Raw genomic sequence first — 18,721 nt, 5'->3', positions numbered from 1 at the left:
AGTCTATAACCAACGGAAATCATTAAAGATCTGACAGGAATCTTAGAAGAATCTAGAGAGATGCAACATCTTTCATGATTCTTCAGCACATTTAAGCTCCTTTCACCACTGGTTGAGTTAATTTCCTGAGCTCCAAAAAGAGCGCACCAGAAGACACTACTGAAAAAATCAGATGCACTAACCCTTCCCGCTGTCTACTTACAATCAATAATCATGATCTCGATTAAACGATCTCAAATTAAGTTGTTCTCAATTTTTTTAACTCGAGTTTATCAGTTTCAGTAAGAGTATTTTAGGCTGTTTTCGCTTTGCAAATCCTAACCATAAATTTTGAGTACCTATTCGCGCACCAATTCTAGCTTATTCTAGATTGAATTAAAATTGTCAATTTATTAAAATATCAATTACAACATGGCACCATCAGCACCGAAAATCACCTATAGGCATTGGAATTTTTGGGAAAATCTACATTTCAGCACCTCTTGGGATGGGAACAATGGAAAACAAATCTTAAAATGGCTATTCTTGTCATAAAGATGGTTTTTCGATCGATCCGTGACCCGCGTACTACAGTCGCAACACTGCCAGACGATCATGTCCAAAAGAAGTTGGCAAACAAGTTTTCAAAATTAGAAAACGCTCAACGAGAAATTAAGGAAAAAGAAAAAAAACGGAAATCAGAAAGCGGAATAAACAGGGCATTACTTGTAGAAATGAACAATATAAAACTTCCAAAACTAGATATATTGCTTCCAAAATTAGACACCTTATTTTCCTCAATCTGGGAACGGATGAGAGAAGAATATTCAATGTCTAAGATTCACGTGACCTTCTCGCCGAGTCAACTCGTAGACAACAGTAGGATCTTTTAAATAGAACATCTGCAAAAAGAAACAGAAACATCACATTTGAAAACTGCATATGTTCGTGGTTTAATACAATTCGAACAAGACCCCATTGAAAATATTAATGGTCATTTTAAAAAAACTTTCCGAAAATTGGGATCTAGAGGATAAAGAAGACACTTTCAGAAGTTTTTGCTGCTAATATAGTTGACGGTTACATTCAGCGTGATTTATTGCAGTTCGATCTGAGAACGTTAACTATTGCTATAAACAAGGAAAAAGGCTTAAAGATTCAAACCCGAGTAGCATCAATTCAACCCGAATTCATCATCATAGCTGCAATTCGTACAGCAACGACATCTGCTGCAAATAAAATAAAACAATTTCGCAACGCAAATGCAGTCCTATTCCTGACTTTTATTTTTGTGCCTCAAAAAGCATTTTGTAGGGATCAGCGTAGACAAACGATCCTAATTAAAATTGCACAAAAGAGGATGAAACGTGGCACATTTTTGTTTCTGCCATCTTTTTTCATAGTCCATTTAAAATCAAAACCCAAATACATGCATTTTGAGACGTGCTATGCCAATATGTAACCCCTTATAAGAATTGCTCATACTTAGGACACTAGACACAAAACATACGCATCGGTAGGGTAAGCGGTAAGAACTAGGGTTGTTAATGGGGGGGGGGTTGCATGGTTTCGAGCCCGAGTTGGTGCAAAAGGGAAAATTTCTATTCGGTTAAATGATTTTCTCGTGATGCTTTTGCGGTCCGGCTACTAAAGTTGAAATAATCGAACGTTCGAAAATCTTAAAAACATGCAATTGAGCATCAATATGGTCATTTGAATGACAACGTTTTTTCTATCAAGCTTCTCTGTTTATAGGTTTTCTACGCGTTTTCTACCCGTTTCTATACAATTTTTTCTGAACGTTTCAAATTTAAACTTTGACCTTTGAACTTTATCCTGTGGCTTTTGAAACGTTCCCTTATTCCAACTTTATGGGACAAGCTATAGGTTTTTTTAAAAATTGAGAAAACAACCGCATTTCTGTTTTGGCAATCTGTCTTGTCATCACGTCACATGGCGCTAAATTTTATGTTTATAGGTCCGATGACTTCAGCCAAACGGCTCAACTAATTGCTTTCAATAATTATCAACTTCGGAAAGCTTTTCTTCAAGTTGCAGCTGATCAACTCACATTGTGAAAATAATGAAGCTTTCAACTGTTGGCAGTCATCGTTTAAGAAATCGTTGCAACAAATCGTAAAACAAAAATAGCTACACAAATGCGACAACAAATTGTTATTTTTTTTAACTTCCCCCTATTTTGAAACGTTTAAGAAGCGATGACATGCTAAATGCGATTTTGATTTCACAACTATACGTTTAAGTTTTTCGAACGTTTGCTTGTCTCAACTTTGTGGGACTTTTCAAATTTCAACCTTTTTTTTTCAGAAGCGTTCTTTGAATCGTTCGCTTTTGTACAGCAATTTTATGGGACTCATTTATGAAGTCAAACTTATGTGGCTTTAACTTATCGAATAAATAAACTGAAAGCTTAATACGATATTCAAGTTTTCACTTATACTTTAGTCCCCTGCATGAAACTACACAATAACGAGTTACAAATCAACCGATGACAGTAATCACTGCTGTTCATGTATCTTCAACTCTTTATTGAACCAAATTTTCTACTTTGTTGATTAAAATGAACTGCCAGGCAATTATAACTATTACTGAGTAGTTAAAATTTTTACTTCGTATATCGAACATGAGCAGCGAATCGAGCAGCGAAAGCTCGCACGAGAAGCGATTGAGCGATGACAAGACGAGCGAAGTCAACAATTGGGATAACCGAGACAACAAAACCAAGGACAAAAAGTCGACATCTGCCAACGACAGAGGTCAATATGGGTCATACGTTGAGTTTCTTCTGTCGGCTGTTGGATACTGCATAGGATTTGGTAACATATGGAGATTTCCGTACCGGACATTTGCAAATGGGGGAGGGGCTTTTCTTATCCCGTATGCCGTGATCATGTTAACAATGGGAATTCCATACTACTTGATGGAAGAAGCATTAGCTCAGTACTCCAGCAGAGGTAAAAAAAAAGTTTTATTTTAACACTTATTTATCAAAGTACCTGCGTTTCAAAACTAAGAGAAGGGTTTACGGACAAAGTTGGGCCACTGTAGAGAAAGTATTAGGCTCTTAAATTTGATAGCTACCCGCCATCCCCGTTGTTAAAATTACTATAACAAAGTTCAATCTTTTTCTATTAATTCTAGCTCCAAAAAATGGGACAAAGAGTGTTCTGGGTTTTATTGAATTGCGAACTTCTCGACAACGCGGGCTGACCAATATAAAAAACAAAATTGTTAAACCTAAAACGAAGCGAGAAAAAACGCCACGCATGGATGTCTATGGAACCGTACTCGTCATTTAAAGACACGGAAAGGTTGAGTTTTTCTGAAAACTAGGAGTTGGAGGGCACAGTACGCTTGTCTTCATGTAGGTTCAATCCTGTATCAATTAGAAAAATTTTAAGTTCTAAATTTCTTTTTCGGAGTGTCATCGCCGCTTTTTTCGTGTTCTTTCAGCATGAGTGTACTGTCGATTTTCTTTTTCTTTTTGTTGGTTGCAAAATCATGTCTGAATTGAATTTATGAGCATCGTTATTTTATGTTTTGTTATCTTCAAGTTAATGTGGTTTAAGAAATTTTCCTTTTTTGCTGTCGGTTATCGTAAATGCTCCTTGCAATATTTCGTTTGTAACTTCTAAAGACCGCAAAACTATTCGCGAAGTTGTAGATTTTTTGTTTTTGAACACGGTATCAGTGCTGAGGATAAATTTTTTCAATGCTAAACTACTTTGTCACAAAAATAATAAAGTTAATGTGCACTGCAGTTTTTAAAATAACAATTTGTGTCTTCTGGCTACGGGCCTAGGCTGTTTCCAGTTGCGGTTTTTCTGCATTTCTTTCCAAGAAAACCACCAAAATTTATAATCAAAAATTCGGCCTGAAAAAGTTCTTTCGGATAGGTTGCACGTAACAGCCTGTTGCGCCAATTTGGTTAATCTACCCCAAAGATTGTGGAATTTTTATCGTGTAAGATCTGACAAATTTCTGACAAAACCATCTTGCTAATAGCCTGTAAGGGGATGCATCTTATCAGATCTGTTAAGACGTTTATCAGATCTTATACGATAAAAATTTCTCTTATAGGATCTTACACGATAAAAATTCCTTTTATAAGATCTTACACGATAGAAATTCCTCTTATAAGATCTTATACGATAAAAATAAAATTCCTCTTATAAGATCTTACACGATAAAAATTCCTCTTATAAGATCTTACACGATAAAAATTCCTCTTATAAGATCTTACACGATAAAAATTCCGTCTTATCAGATCTTACACGATGAAAATTTCCTCTTACAAAAATTCCTGGAGTATGGTATATTCTTCATATTGAAGACAATTCAGAGTTGCCCTCAAGCAGTAGCCGAAAAACTACAGCATGCAACACTTAAGTGTCAGAGCAACAAAGAGAAAAATATCTTATACTGTCTTTTAAGACTTATAAGATATTGTAAAAAAGAGTATTTGAGTGGCAGGGGCTTTCTCCGAAGCGGAGATTATCAAACAAGGCTAAAAATGTTTTTTTCAAAGACCAAAATTATCTTGGACTGCTAAGTTTAGCCATAGTACCCAGTTAAGACTCACAATAAAACTGCCGCCAAAACAGAATCAACAAACATTTTTTTGTTTCATAATTGGTTAGCTGACCGATTTTTTTTTAAATTTTCCTTGGACCTTGACTACTTTATACGGTTATATTGAAATAATTAAAACATGTCATATCAGATCTTATACGATAAAAATTCCGTCTTATCAGATCTTACACGATACAAATTCTGATAAGGGGAATGTTTATCTTATTAGATGTTTTATCAGATCTTACACGATAAAAATTCTGATAAGAGGAATGTTAATCCTATAAGATGTCTTATCAGATCTTACACGATAAAAATTCTGGTAAGAGAAATGTTTATCTTGTAAGATGTCTTATCAGATCTTACACGATAAAAGTTCCTCTTACCAGAATTTTTATTGTGTAAGATCTGATAAGAGGAATTTTTATCGTTGAAGATCTGATTAGATCTTACACGATAAAAATTCTTAGTCAGAATCTTATCAGATCTTACACGATAAAAATTCCAGAATCACTGGGGTACTTAAAACCCTCCAGATTGCGTTGAAATTTAAGATAGAACCAATCGTCAGAAAACAATTGTAGTAAATTTGGTTAAGTTAAATGGAAATTTGTCCGCAATTCTTTACAGTTTCCAGCCTATAAATTATCAATTCAAACTATTTGACCAAAAATTTCCCAAAAAGTTATTTATTTGTGTTATCTCAAAATTTTGTTCAAAAAAAGTCTATTACTCTCTCTGTTTTCTGATGGTTAAAAAGTATTGTATAAATCTTTTCTCCGTGTTTGAAGATCTTCCGGAAAATTGAAGACTTCAGGCAGTTTAGAGCTCGAAAAACCAGCAGAAATCAACTTTCAAAATGTGAAACTAACAACAACTTTTTTCTGTATTCATTATATCGTGAGAGCAGACAGATCGAACTAAAATCACAAAGTAGAAAGAAACAGAGATGAATGTTGGAGTTGGAGAGTTTACGAATTGTCAGTTTGAAAAATATAACACGTGATAATACGTTTGAAAAATAAGAACCTGATCTTTGCCAGGATTTTGGCTTTTTTTGTCATTTGAACAACTAAATCACTTACTGTTTGTGATACTCCAGATTTAACAAATGCAGTTCTTTAGAAGGAAAAAGAAGAAACTGTTTCCTTTTTGCTTCACATAAAAACTCATTAAAGTTTCCTGTTCTTTAAAAATAGTGTTAGTTAATATAGTGAAAGAGCCAAAACGTAAAACTTACGGACAACCAATGCTTTTCAACGCTACCAAATAGGAGCCTTTAAGGACAGCTTTTCCGTTCCTTAATCGGTTACACGCAACTACTTGCAGAAAGCAAAAACTGCAAGAAATAAAAGTTTTAAAAATTTCGTAATCTTTGCTAAAAATTGCATGCAGTTTTAAAAACAATCAATGTCATAAAAGTGTTTATTAAGTGTAGCTTCAAATATTCTTTTCAGTTTTTAGTGTGTTTACGATTAACCACACAATTGCCCCCAGAAGTTCACGCCTGGTTTTAATCAAAGACACTGACGCCATTAATGGAACAGTGAAGAACTGTGTGAAAATCAGGTGCCAAAAAATTTGAAAAATTTTGGTTTGGTGGCGAGGTTTTATTTTTGTTTCAGTATGTATGTGATTTGTGTGTGTGTGCGCGCACTTGTATTTGTGCGTGGGTTTTTAAAGTAGTTTTGTTGTGTGTGTGCAGAGAAAAGAGGGAGAAAGAGAGCTAGTGTGAGAAAGATAGTTCCTTTAAAAATTAGACACAAATGGACACAGAGTGCAAAAATTGACGAAACGATGAAAAGTTTGAATAAACACTTAACATATGGTACAAATTGCGGCTTTATATACGTCCGTAAGCAAAACTGTGTGCTCAAGTCCTTGGAAAAAGAACCTTTGCCTCATTACGCTACTGAAAAATAAAAAATGACAAAAAAATTCCAAAAAAATTTTTCAAAAAATTCTGCTCAAAATTCAACTTCAATTTTACGATTACTAATACAACTGCTTTGTGAAATCTTCATCGAGATTTCCACCAAAATAATCGAGATATAAACGAATGGTGACCAACTTTGTGTAAAGATCAGATGACAAAAGCTTTTTTAAAATGATTTCTTGTTGGTGAGATTTGTATTTGTGTACGTGTACTTGCTTGTCTGGGATCACGTACTGGTGTGCGTATTTTTAATGTGTGTTATAATTGTTCATAAGAAAAACAGAGAAACAAATGATTACCGCGAATGATATAACTCCGTCAAACGTTTGACAAACATGGAGGTAGACTGCAAATACTGTCAGAAATAAAAAAATTAGAAAATTTACTTTTTGCTATAAAATGCGGCTTCAAACATGTCCAAATCTGCGACTGTGTGTTTGTAATTTTTTCAAACAAAACATCTGAAACATTTTAAATTATTGATTGTCCCATTATGCTCTGTAAAAATACATATTGACAAAATAATTCCCAAACTCCAAAAAGTTGGTTTCAAATTTTAGTATCAGTTTTACAATTACTGATCTCTCTGCCTCGAGAAGACCATTGCAAGTTATCAAGGAAAAAGCAGTGCATAAATGAGCGGTTTGGGACATTGAGAAACGATCAGATGGCAACAAGAATGTTTCATTTTTTTTTGGTGACGAGGTTTCATTGTGTGATCGTTGGTGTGCGCGATTATATGTGGATTTATTTAAGTGCCTTTGTTTTTGAAAAATGCGCAGTAAGTATGCGTAAGAGAGGGTGAGAGAAAAAGAGAAAGTGGGAGAAAGTTAGAGTAAGCTCCTTTAATTATTCGACACGAATAAAGGCAGAGGGCAGGAACTGTCAGAAATCATAACAAAATTAGAAAAATTACTTAATAACTGCTACAGATTGTGGCTTTAAAATGTCCAAACCAAAACGGCGTGCTTTCGATTGTCGCTGAAAATTCGTCTGCCTGATTTTGAAGTTATTGTCACATTATGCTCATGAAACATTCAAATTGACAAAAAAATTAAATGCCATTGGAGATTTTAAGTGTCTATTTTACGATTACCGATAATATTGCCTATAGAAGTCCACACCTGTTCCTCCAGAAGGAACAACCAAGACATAAATGATCGGTGACGAGCTTCGATTTTTCACCAAATGCCATAAACAAAGTTTGTTGTCGTTTGTTTGTGTAATGTGTTTGTTTTTTTACGGTTTTATGAGTCTGTCTTTCAAGCTGTACTACACTTAGTGGAAATCTTTGAAGAAGTTTCTGTTTCGTCTACTGAAAAAGGGCATATTTTAGTTCAATCAGTACAAGTAGTTTTCTCCAAAGCTTGTAGGTTGCTTTTGGATACTCAAAACAATTTCTCTGATAGAATTTCAAAGTAGGTTTTGAACCTTAAGAGGTATATTGGATCATTCTATGCTACGCACAGACTCGCACGAGCCGTCATGTTTTCGTTTCAAATAATTTTAGCAGCTTTTCAAATACATCTCACCGAAGAAAAAACTGTTTTCCTTTAAGCGTATGCGATCCAAATATTGTTCTCCTAATACGAAAAACTTTGACCGACTTGAGAATATTTGATTATTTTAGTCGAAAAAAAGACCCGTTTAATGGAGACAGTTTTTAATTTTTGTTTAATGATAATGGGAAACAAGAAAGGCAACTTCCAAATCTCTGATTTTTTAAAATCAAAGAGCTGTTTATTACGATGATTGTTTACTTTGTTTGGTTTAAGAGATATTGATCTTTTGTGTCAGTTTCACTCAGATTCTGTACGCTATCTAAGACACCTTTCACAGCAGAGCCCTGCCGAATTCCACAGGGACTAATTAACCTCTGTTTTAGATTAATATCCGCGCCCTGCCTACTACATCAATAAAATCGCATACATATCACATATTATATTATCTGGAAAAAATAATTGCAAGAAATTAGAAAGCACATAGTCAATTCAATTTTGCATTTTGGTCAGGAGTGCAAATATTTCATATACGAAACTAGCAACAACGTTCTTTTAGAGTAACCCAGCCTGTAACTTTTCAATTTTAATTCGGAATAATAATTAGACCTAAGAGATTGAGTAATTACGTTATTGGTTCATTACGTCTATAGACAGAAGTTTTGTCCTGATTCCGAACAAACGGATATCAAAATAATTTTGTTTTATCTTTAATAAGTTTTGTCTCGTATGCTGTTTCAATATTTGAGGCCTGCTGATTGAAGTAATGACAAACTTGCAAGTATCTTGTATGTCATCTTTCAACAGACTGCATATTGTTTTCATCTTGTAACAAGATTCGTGCAAGATTTTTTAATGCCTTGCAAAACTGATAATTGTTCCGTCCCAAATAATGACAGATTCTATACACAACACACTCTTCTTTGTTGACCTGTTACCGAGTCTCATTATTGACCGGTCTCCTATCTTAACTTGTAGTGGTTAACTTGTTTAATTCGGGTTTTATTTGGTTTCCTTTTTTTGTTATTGGGTGTTTTTTACATAAAGACATCGAGTTTTGGTCGTGCTTAAGGTTTGCTATTATTTGATTTGTACGTTTGTCTTGTCCAGTACTCTCATAAATGGCAATTCTAATCGGCCCTCTAATCCAGCTTAACTTTTTCACTTATTTGTTTGTTGAACGATACGTGACTTTTTGAAATTTTTCTATCTCTTCCTCATTTGGGAGACAATTAAATCAAAACGTGGATGAGCGGCGTCGGAGAATAATATACGAACGCACATTACTAAGCCTCCTTGTTCTTTGAAGGGTTTTATCAAGTATGATCAGTGCTTGAAATCAAACTGATTATTACCGAATGATTGAGTTTTCCCGTATAATTATTGTTATTTTCTCTCCTCTTTCTCTCCGGGCGTGGAAAAGCACCAGGGCAGAGTCCTGAAGTAAACTATGGGAGTACTGATATATCACGGTATTAAACTGAACTCGTACAGTTCTCAGGAGAAACAAATCCAAACAAATTATAAATCAACTGCAGGAAAATTTTCTCAAATCATGTTCACACCAGATTTTTGAGATTTTTACAGTATAACTTTTGTGGTTTTCGTTTCCTTGATTCTCATCATGGGTTAGGGACTACCAATGGGTGGGTTCTCGCAAGATTTGAACCCGCTCATCACATTAGAGAAGACACTAGAGAAGAATGAAGAGGCCAACGACAATTTTCGTCCAATGACAAGGAATTTTAGTCCCGGGTCGTGGTGTCAACGCTAAAAGTCACTTAAAAATGTAAGATTTGCGGGTAATGTGGTGAAAAAATTTTTTTTCAACGCTATTCACCGCAATTCTTACATTATTTCAACAAAACTTCGACCCGGGGTCAATAACTATTGTGCCTTTTATTTTAACCTGTTGTGCTATTTTTCCCAATAACTGATGTCAGCTGAACACATTCTAGGTCCCACGGCTATCTGGCATATTTGTCCTCTGTTCAAGGGCATCGGATATTCCATGTACATTCTCAACTTCCTGGGAGCTATTTACTACAATGTGGTACTGGGCTGGGTAATCTACTACCTGGTCAATTCATTCACAACCCAACTGCCCTGGGATGGTTGTGACCATTATTGGAACAGTGACCGGTGCAATCAGCCAGTAAAACAATGCTCTGAACAGGTTAGGTCAAAAAAGCTGATTTTTTGGTTTCTTCTGGTTTTTATCAGCATTGAATTTATCAGCAATTCGGGAAAATTAATAGTTAATAGCCTGAAAATTTTTTTAAACTAGTCGGTTTATCCTAGCGATGAGTCAGTAATCTCGGTTGGACTTTATTTCCTCAAGAACCGTAGCAATGTCGTAAAATATTCACAGGGATAGTCTGATGGTTATCTTGAGTAATTATTCTTATGCAACTCTAGCGATAGTTTGAAAAAATTCCAGGAGAGTGCAGTCAAAATGAGTGCGGAGGATAACCATTTTTTCAGACCGGATGAAGAGACGGCAAAAAACTCTAAATACAAACTCGTGTTTTGTTCTTGCTGAATCACTAAGCAGCAAAATCCAAATTTCTTCAAGAACAAATGTTGAGGTAATTCAGGCTAAAAAATATCAAACTGAGAGGAGATGATACCGATAAATATAATTTTCTTACGAGGACTAAGAAAAACAATCGCTAACATGAAAAAGCAGCCAGTTTGAGAAATCGACAAAAATCTGTCCATAAGTGTTTAAAAAACCACTGAAAATTAATCATTAATGAAAGATACGACGTTGAATACATTAATAGTCGTTTTAACACACAAAACAAATTGTTAAAGATAAATGCAAAAAAACTGTTTAAACGAAGCTTGAATTTTTTTCATCAATTGATTTTATCTGGAAAATGTCAGAACGGCGTCTCAGGCGAAGTTGTTAAAAGCAGAAGAAACAATCTGCCAAGATAACTCAACAACAACTATCAACTTGGCAAATTCTTTTTCTTGTAAAACCACTTGAATTTTTAAAGATCAAAGCTTTGACATAAAATTACAATTCGAATGCAGTACCAGCCAGAATAAACGCTCATGAAAATAAATTTAAATTCAAATTATTACAGCTCAGATTCGGTTAAACTACGAAAAAAAAATGTTTCCCGAGTTTTGTTCCCCATTCTTTGGAAATTTCAATTTTACTTTCTCCTACTTTCTATTTAATAAACAACCATTTCAAAGGAAAATATCCAATCTGCAGCTAAATAATGATTCATCAATTTTCAAATCAATTAACAGTTGTTTTTATATATTAAAATAATTTCTGTGAGTCGGCTATCTATTTAAAGTTGGACAACTTTCTGGAGTTTTCACGAGTGTTTTCCGACGATCAAAAGTGAGGTCAAAAACTGAAAACATGTTTTCCATTGTGAACTGATTTTTTCGGTTTTCTGTTGGTTGACTGCTCTGAATGAAGTTTGTAGCAGTTATTGTAAACGTGTGTGTTTTCTTTTGCAAAAATTTCGTTAGGCCATTTTCTTTTAGAACATTATTTTTATATCAGTTAAGTAAATTCTTTCATCCTGAGTTTTCGATTTTCTGCTTTGCTGAAATTGTTCTCATTGAGAAATTGGGTCTGCGTTGCTAAAACAAAAGCGATTGCAAGCTAGGAAAAGAAAAAGGCCTGATATTTTAGTGGTAAGTATTTCAGTTTAGGGCGCAATAGGTCGCGGCTTCTAATTCTTCCCAAGCGGAATTTTACGCACCCATAAGGAAAATTCTTTCTTTGCTGCAGCTTCTTATGATTCAACTTGCCCCCCCCCCTCCCCTGACGCTGGAGTGTAATGTGTCCGACGTTTGCCGGTTTATGTTTTCTTTGTGTTTAAAAAAATAATAGATCTGTTCCCAGACGCACGTACCAATTTTTATATAACAATTTACTATGTAATGGCACGTGCTCTTTAATTGGGGCTTCCATAACTTTTTAGGGGTGCAAACAGAAATGATCCACAAGATATGTGCCAAAACAAAATTCTAAGCAGTTTAAATTCTAAGCAGACCGCTGAATATAGCTTTCTTGTTGTTTATTTTACTATGAAGAGAAAGATCTTTTCTCGATAAAATAATATATAAATAACTACTTTAAATAATCATTCTCTTAAGCATCGAACCATTAAAAATTTAACTTTCCACGTAAAAACTATGAAAGCAAAAATTACAAAAAATGTTGCTCAGTTCTGCCGAAAAAACTTTTATTTTTGAGCAGCATACGATGAAGAAAAGAAACAACTCATGTACTGGTGTGAACGACGCTCTATTATGCGAACGTATTCGGGAGGATTGACAACAAGCGAAAGAAAAATTTTGATAGAGAACACTGTCAATTTTATCAATTTTGTCGGTATAATCCACCTTTCTAAACAAATTTGAATTACCTTATAATTTCTTGCTTTGTGAATGGGTTAGTGTTCAAACTAAATTTAAAAACCAGTTTCCTCTAAGGAGAAATCTGTAGCTGTTCGTTTAAAATTTTGTACCGAAATGGAAATAAAAATATTTTCACAGACTTTTATTTGGCAGAGCTAAGTAAAATCGGGGAAAGAATGATTGATTTAGGTTCCAAACGAAGATGGCTAATTGGCAAGGAAGAAAAGAGTGCCTGAACTGAGGGGAACAATCTTGTGTCACTTTTTTGATCGTGTTGTTTTTGATATCTTGGTTATACTTAGATAAAAGTAGGCTCAGCAAAAAGACGGCGAGAAAGAGATAGTCATTTAAACTGATTAAAAAATACTTCATAAAATTTTAGTTTGCTGCAACATGCGAACTTTGATGCGACAATCTAGCAGTTTTATCAATTTTTGATCTTTTGATGTTTGAAGATTTGTTGTTTTATTGGTAAATTTTATTAATGTATGCAGAGGAATTCTGTTTTTTTTGATAATTTCGTATGTAAAAGAGTTCTCAGTGGAATGAAAACGCCAAAAAATGAAAAGATAGTCATTAATGCTGTCTTTCATTTTCGCAGAAAAAAAAACAACAGTACCTCTCTTGACTTTCTAGACTTCTGATACAGAATTAGATAAATTTAAGCTTTATGGCATAAAAAAACAGCTTCTAATAATTGTAAAAAACTAAACCTTCAGATTGCAATATGTAAAGCAAACATTGGTATAAAAAGATGACGCTAAATTTGAAGTAGCTAAGCTGCAAATAAATTGCTTTAATTGACCATCGTAGAGAACTTGAGCGACTTAGAAGAACCGGTTTCACAATAGAGTTAATACATTCAACAACCCAAATTCACTCATATATCAACACTGGTAAAAAACAATAAGCAAGTTGTACTCAATCTAAATAAGCCTCTCTTAGGAACAAGGAGGCTCGGTAATGTGCTTACGCACATAAGGTTCCGACCCCACTCATCCACGTTTTTGACTTAATTGGCTATTTTTTTAAAAAAAAACATACATAGCGTTCAATAAACCACTAATGGAATACAATAAGGCCACGCTAGAGGGCCGGTAAAATTTGTTGTTAATGGGACGACTGGAAAAGACAATAAAAAAATCAAATAACAAACATTAATTTCGACCAAAACTCTGTCTATAAATTTGAAAATCATAAAATGAACCCTTCATCACATAAAATCTAAAGAAAACAAAACTAAACTTTATTTCAATGGACAAAATATTGGACTTGTTCTCAATGAGACTGGGTCACAGATCGACAAAAAGAGCAAAAAGGTGAGAAGGTCAGAATTACGTTTCTATTTTTGAAATTAATTGATTTAAAAATTGATTATTATCTTTAGATATTATCTGAAACCACTAAAAACTACTTTTTTATCTCCATAGTGAGCAATTGAGACCTGTCATTATCCGGTAGACGTCTTGCGACTACAAATAGAAGGACAAATACCGACAAAATAAAATTTTGTGGGAAAATGTCAGCGAAGCCGTTTAAACCATAAACTTGGTCACTAAGAGTAAAAATAATTTTTAATTGTGCAACATTTACAAACCAATGTAACCTACCTTTGACTTTATATTTTCAAACGAAACCAAAAGTCCTTTAAAACGTACAATTATATAAAAATCTACAACACGCTATGAAATTTCGTATTAACAGCAGTATCCAAGCCGAGAAACAATTTGGCTGAATTGAAACCGTTATTAGATAAATTATAGCTCACTAGAAACGGGTTGATACCTGTCTTTACAAAGAATATGCTAAAAATCGACCAAAAGAAACAATTTTAAGAAATGGAAAAAAACGCAAAAATGTTTTTGAAAACATTTTTTTTTCAAAATTCATAACGACAAAAGTTTTCTGCAAAAAGAAGCCGATTAAGATGTAATAGTCCAGAAAGCCAATTGGACCTGTCTTGAATGATGAGGCTAAGTCACGAGACTACAAAATACAGGCAGAAGCTAAAACTTCACAAACAATTTTACGGCACCACAGTGTTCAAGGTACTATGTTTATAAGTTGTTACGCGCAAGAGCTGCAAATCATCACATTATCACTTGGTCTTCATCTGAACATCTGTGAAGGTTTCCGTAAAAAAGGACATAGAAATGACTACAAAAGAATCCAAAAAAATGAAACAGTAGAGAAATCTCGAAATTTTTTATGAAACTAAATGGCCCGAGCAATCAGTCAAAATATATTAGCAACCCAGAAAATAATGTTTGAATCAACTAAAGTAAAAGAAACTTCTTTTTTTTTGAGATTGAGTTAAATGCTGTCAAAAATCAAAGCAAAAAGGAAACTGTTGAATTTGTGTTTTTGAAAAAAGAAAAAGCAATGTACTGAAAGATTTAAATAGGTTGTTATACGTCCTTGGGAAACAATTGAGATCTATCATTATCAGGTATATGGCGTACAATAACCAAAGAAAGACAAACATACATAAAAAGAAAAAAATCAATTTGTTTTGCGAGAGAACATTGTCTCAGCCCAAAAGCGCAAACTATTCAACAAAAACAATTATTATAAATAACACCATTTTTTCAACCCTTTTCTTTTTTTCCAAAAAAGCTTATCTTCAATTGGAACTGTCCATAATGTGATAATTTGACAACGAAATAAATTGAACTCATAAAATCTGCAATTAGGCTTAAAAATAAAAAAAATTTAAACCTATAGTGTCAAACCAAGAGTCCATTAGTTAAATATAAAACCGTTACAGACATTGATTTATTAGTTAACAGGAAATAATTTTTTGCTTGTTTTTTACTGAGATTACGCCCGAAGCTGCTAGAAGGAAAATAGTGGCAAAGTTCAAAAATTCACCAACATTCTCTTAAAACAAATACATTCAAGGTCATGAGAGACATTAGATAACAGTTGAGAGCTTTGTCTAGTTTACTTAAACCTCCTATGAAGCCATTTGAATCATTGATTGGGGTGACTATTTAGTTGGATTTAAAAAAGTATAAAAAATGAAAATTTAGAAGACTCTTAAAGCAGGCGGGAGCGCAACTAGATCTCGCTTTAAGCTTAAAATTAATAAGCTGCAGTTTTAAGGTGTCTACTTCCAGCAAATTCAAAGAAAGCGGGATAAAAAAGCATATTTGGTCTCATTTTTGACAAAAAAAAAGTCGGAAGTTTGAAAAATTTAGCGTAAATTTTAGCCAAAAAGCAGAGATCGAACAATTCATCAACCCCCCTTTATCTTCTAATACAAACTAAAGAACACTACCGTTAACAATTTCAACATATTTTAGCAAAATAACTAAAATTTGTTCAAAAATACGGAAAATTTGAATAAAAAACAACGGAATATCGTCTACTGATCAGAAAACTTTAAGCCTCGACAACTCCCTATGAAAACCGAAAATCAAAAAGTCTTTTCAATTCCATATTCTACGCTGGACGGGCTTTGTAATGATACCACTCACAATTCTCTGCGATGATTATATCGATCGGCCAAAATTGTCTGAACAAAAAAACCAGTTGAGTTTATAGTTCCTCCCCCCACTAAAAGGTCCTCTGCAACAGAAGACCAATTAACGAACACTTTAAAGAGTTATCAAGCGAGTCTGTCTGCCGCTTGTAATGTGAGTCAAAAAAATTTAATACAGAAAATCTAGATTAAATATGTGTATTTATGGCAAAAGATAGTTTTGCATGAGCTGAGTTCAGCCATGAGGGGTTTTCTTCGCTTGGAATGGAGTAAAGATCTTTTCGTAGGTAACCCAATTGGTTTTTCATTCTCCTTTTGGCCGAGTATTGTCTTTATTTAGATAGATAACCATGTCAAAACCACCTGGGTTCTGTGTCTTCAGTTTTTTCGAATCTAACTATATGTTCGTTGAATTTCCTCTCTAGGATGGAGTGATGGATGATAAAGTGTGTCGTTACAACTTCACTGCCAGAGAAATGTTCATCCAACAGGATAACAGCTGGATATCTTCTGCCGAGGAATTCTGGGTCAACAAAGCACTCTCTCGCTCACCAGGCATTGATGAAATGGGGTCTTTTCTCTTACCTCAATACGCAGCATTTGTCATCGCACAAGTCTTGATATATTTCATCCTCATTAAAGGTTGACATTTCTTACCTATTTTATATCCACAGCTTAAAATGTATTTTACAAAATTTTTCCAAATAGGTTGTTCAAATGTAGAATTTTTTCGTTGTAACCACTATTTTTTTTTTCAAAATTTTTCCAAATGGGTTGTTCAAATGTAGAATTTTTTCGTTGTAACCACTATTTTTTTACAAAATTTTTCCAAATGGGTTGTTCAAATGTAGAATTTTTTCGTTGTAACCACTATTTTTTTACAAAATTTTTCCAAATAGGTTGTTCAAATGTAGAATTTTTTCGTTGTAACCACTATTTTTTTACAAAATTTTTCCAAATAGGTTGTTCAAATGTAGAATTTTTTCGTTGTAACCACTATTTTTTTTTCAAAATTTTTCCAAATGGGTTGTTCAAATGTAGAATTTTTTCGTTGTAACCACTATTTTTTTACAAAATTTTTCCAAATAGGTTGTTCAAATGTAGAATTTTTTCGTTGTAACCACTATTTTTTTTTCAAAATTTTTCCAAATGGGTTGTTCAAATGTAGAATTTTTTCGTTGTAACCACTATTTTTTTTCAAAATTTTTCCAAATGGGTTGTTCAAATGTAGAATTTTTTCGTTGTAACCACTATTTTTTTACAAAATTTTTCCAAATGGGTTGTTCAAATGTAGAATTTTTTCGTTGTAACCACTATTTTTTTACAAAATTTTTCCAAATGGGTTGTGCAAATGTAGAATTTTTTATTCGTTGTAACCACTATTTTTTTACAAAATTTTTCCAAATGGGTTGTGCAAATGTAGAATTTTTTATTCGTTGTAACCGCTATTTTTTTACAAAATTTTCCCAAATGGGTTGTGCAAATGTAGAATTTTTTTGTTGTAACCGCTGTAAATTTGTAACAGGTGTTCAGTCCTCTGGCAAGGTTGTGTACGTGACAGCCACAGCCCCCTTCATCCTCCTATTTGTTCTGTTTGTGAGGGGACTCACCCTCCCTGGAATGGCCAATGGACTCAAGTTCTTCATACAACCAGACTTCAACAAACTCACCGATGTCACGGGTATAATACACAGCCCACTCACACAACTCCAGGAAAACTAACGTCTCCATAAATAACCAATTTGAAACGGGTCCATAAATAACAATTCCTAGCCAAGACAATAAAAAGTGGAAGAACTTAATTGTGTCGGTACGCTTTAAACAGGTAGTTTTTTTGCGTTTTTCAACCAGCATTTTCAAATCTTGTATATCTTTTTGCCGTGCTTTAAAGAGGAGCAAAATGTGAGCTTGTAAAGTTCATCACCATAACAGTTTTAAATATTGTTCATTTTGTAGCGATCTAGCGGTGAAGTCAGTCGTTTTAGTGTCAACGAAATGCGCTCAAATTGCGCTTAGAGTATACTGCGGTAAAAAATTTAACATTTGTATCAGGATTTTTTGAGAAAAAAGAACCAAGACTGTTTTTAAATTTGCTTTGATTTTTAAATTGTCATCATAACCAGCAATTATCTTAATTTGACACCTTAGTTTTGTAATTAAATAGTGGAAAAGTCAGCCGAAAAAACAGAAATTGGAATAAAAATACGCCGGAATTCAGGAATGGATTTTAAAACTTGCGAATTTTAGCACACGCCTTACGGTATTATATCGAGAAAGTTTCCCCGGAAAGGTTTGATGATAGTACATGTTAAAAATTCTGACCAAAATAATTTTTGGATCTTTTCCGTTTGTGACCCCAGTGCATTATGCTCCCTCCAATTACAGAGCACGTGCCATTACATAGTAAAAATATGGCACGTTATGTTAAAATATGTCACGTGCATTGTATGTTAAAATATGGCACGTGCATGGTATGTTAAAATATGGCACGTGCGTCTGAGGGGTGCAAATAATATGCGCCCACTAAGCTGGGGAGTGCAAATAATATGCGCCCACTAAGCTGGGGGAGGGGCACAAACGGAAAAGATTCAAACTTTTAATAGTGTGGGGGTCAGCAGCTAATCAGATAGTGTACACATTGGGACTGGGATTCGGAGGAATACATACAATCTCCAGTTTCAAGAAGTTCGACACAAACTGCGTGAGAGATACCTGGATTGTATCTAGTGTCAATGTTGCCACCAGTCTATTCGCTGGATTCACTATTTTCAGGTTTTTAGTGAAGTTTAATCCTTTCTGTTATTGACCTCTTATAAACCTCCGTAACTGCATGTG

At 34.0% G+C, this 18,721-nt stretch overlaps 1 protein-coding gene across 1 annotated transcript in view; it reads left to right on the top strand.

Moving 5' to 3' along the window:
- The first annotated feature begins 2,040 nt into the window (after positions 1–2,040).
- The window catches only part of LOC142340590 (sodium- and chloride-dependent glycine transporter 2-like), a 43,004-nt gene continuing 26,323 nt past the window's right edge, over positions 2,041–18,721 (top strand). Inside the window, exons 1-5 of the mRNA XM_075391265.1 lie at positions 2,041–2,954; positions 9,966–10,183; positions 16,312–16,528; positions 17,412–17,567; positions 18,490–18,658. Coding sequence (XP_075247380.1) covers positions 2,624–2,954; positions 9,966–10,183; positions 16,312–16,528; positions 17,412–17,567; positions 18,490–18,658 — 1,091 coding nt within the window. The 5' untranslated portion in view covers positions 2,041–2,623. The remainder of the gene's footprint in view (positions 2,955–9,965; positions 10,184–16,311; positions 16,529–17,411; positions 17,568–18,489; positions 18,659–18,721) is intronic.

This window comes from Convolutriloba macropyga, chromosome 6 (genome assembly GCF_964194025.1).
Source record: "Convolutriloba macropyga chromosome 6, txConMacr16.3, whole genome shotgun sequence".
NCBI classification, from domain to species: domain Eukaryota; kingdom Metazoa; phylum Xenacoelomorpha; order Acoela; family Convolutidae; genus Convolutriloba; species Convolutriloba macropyga.
The sequence above is the reverse complement of the archived record's forward strand: the minus strand, read 5'-3'. Positions and strand labels throughout refer to the sequence as shown.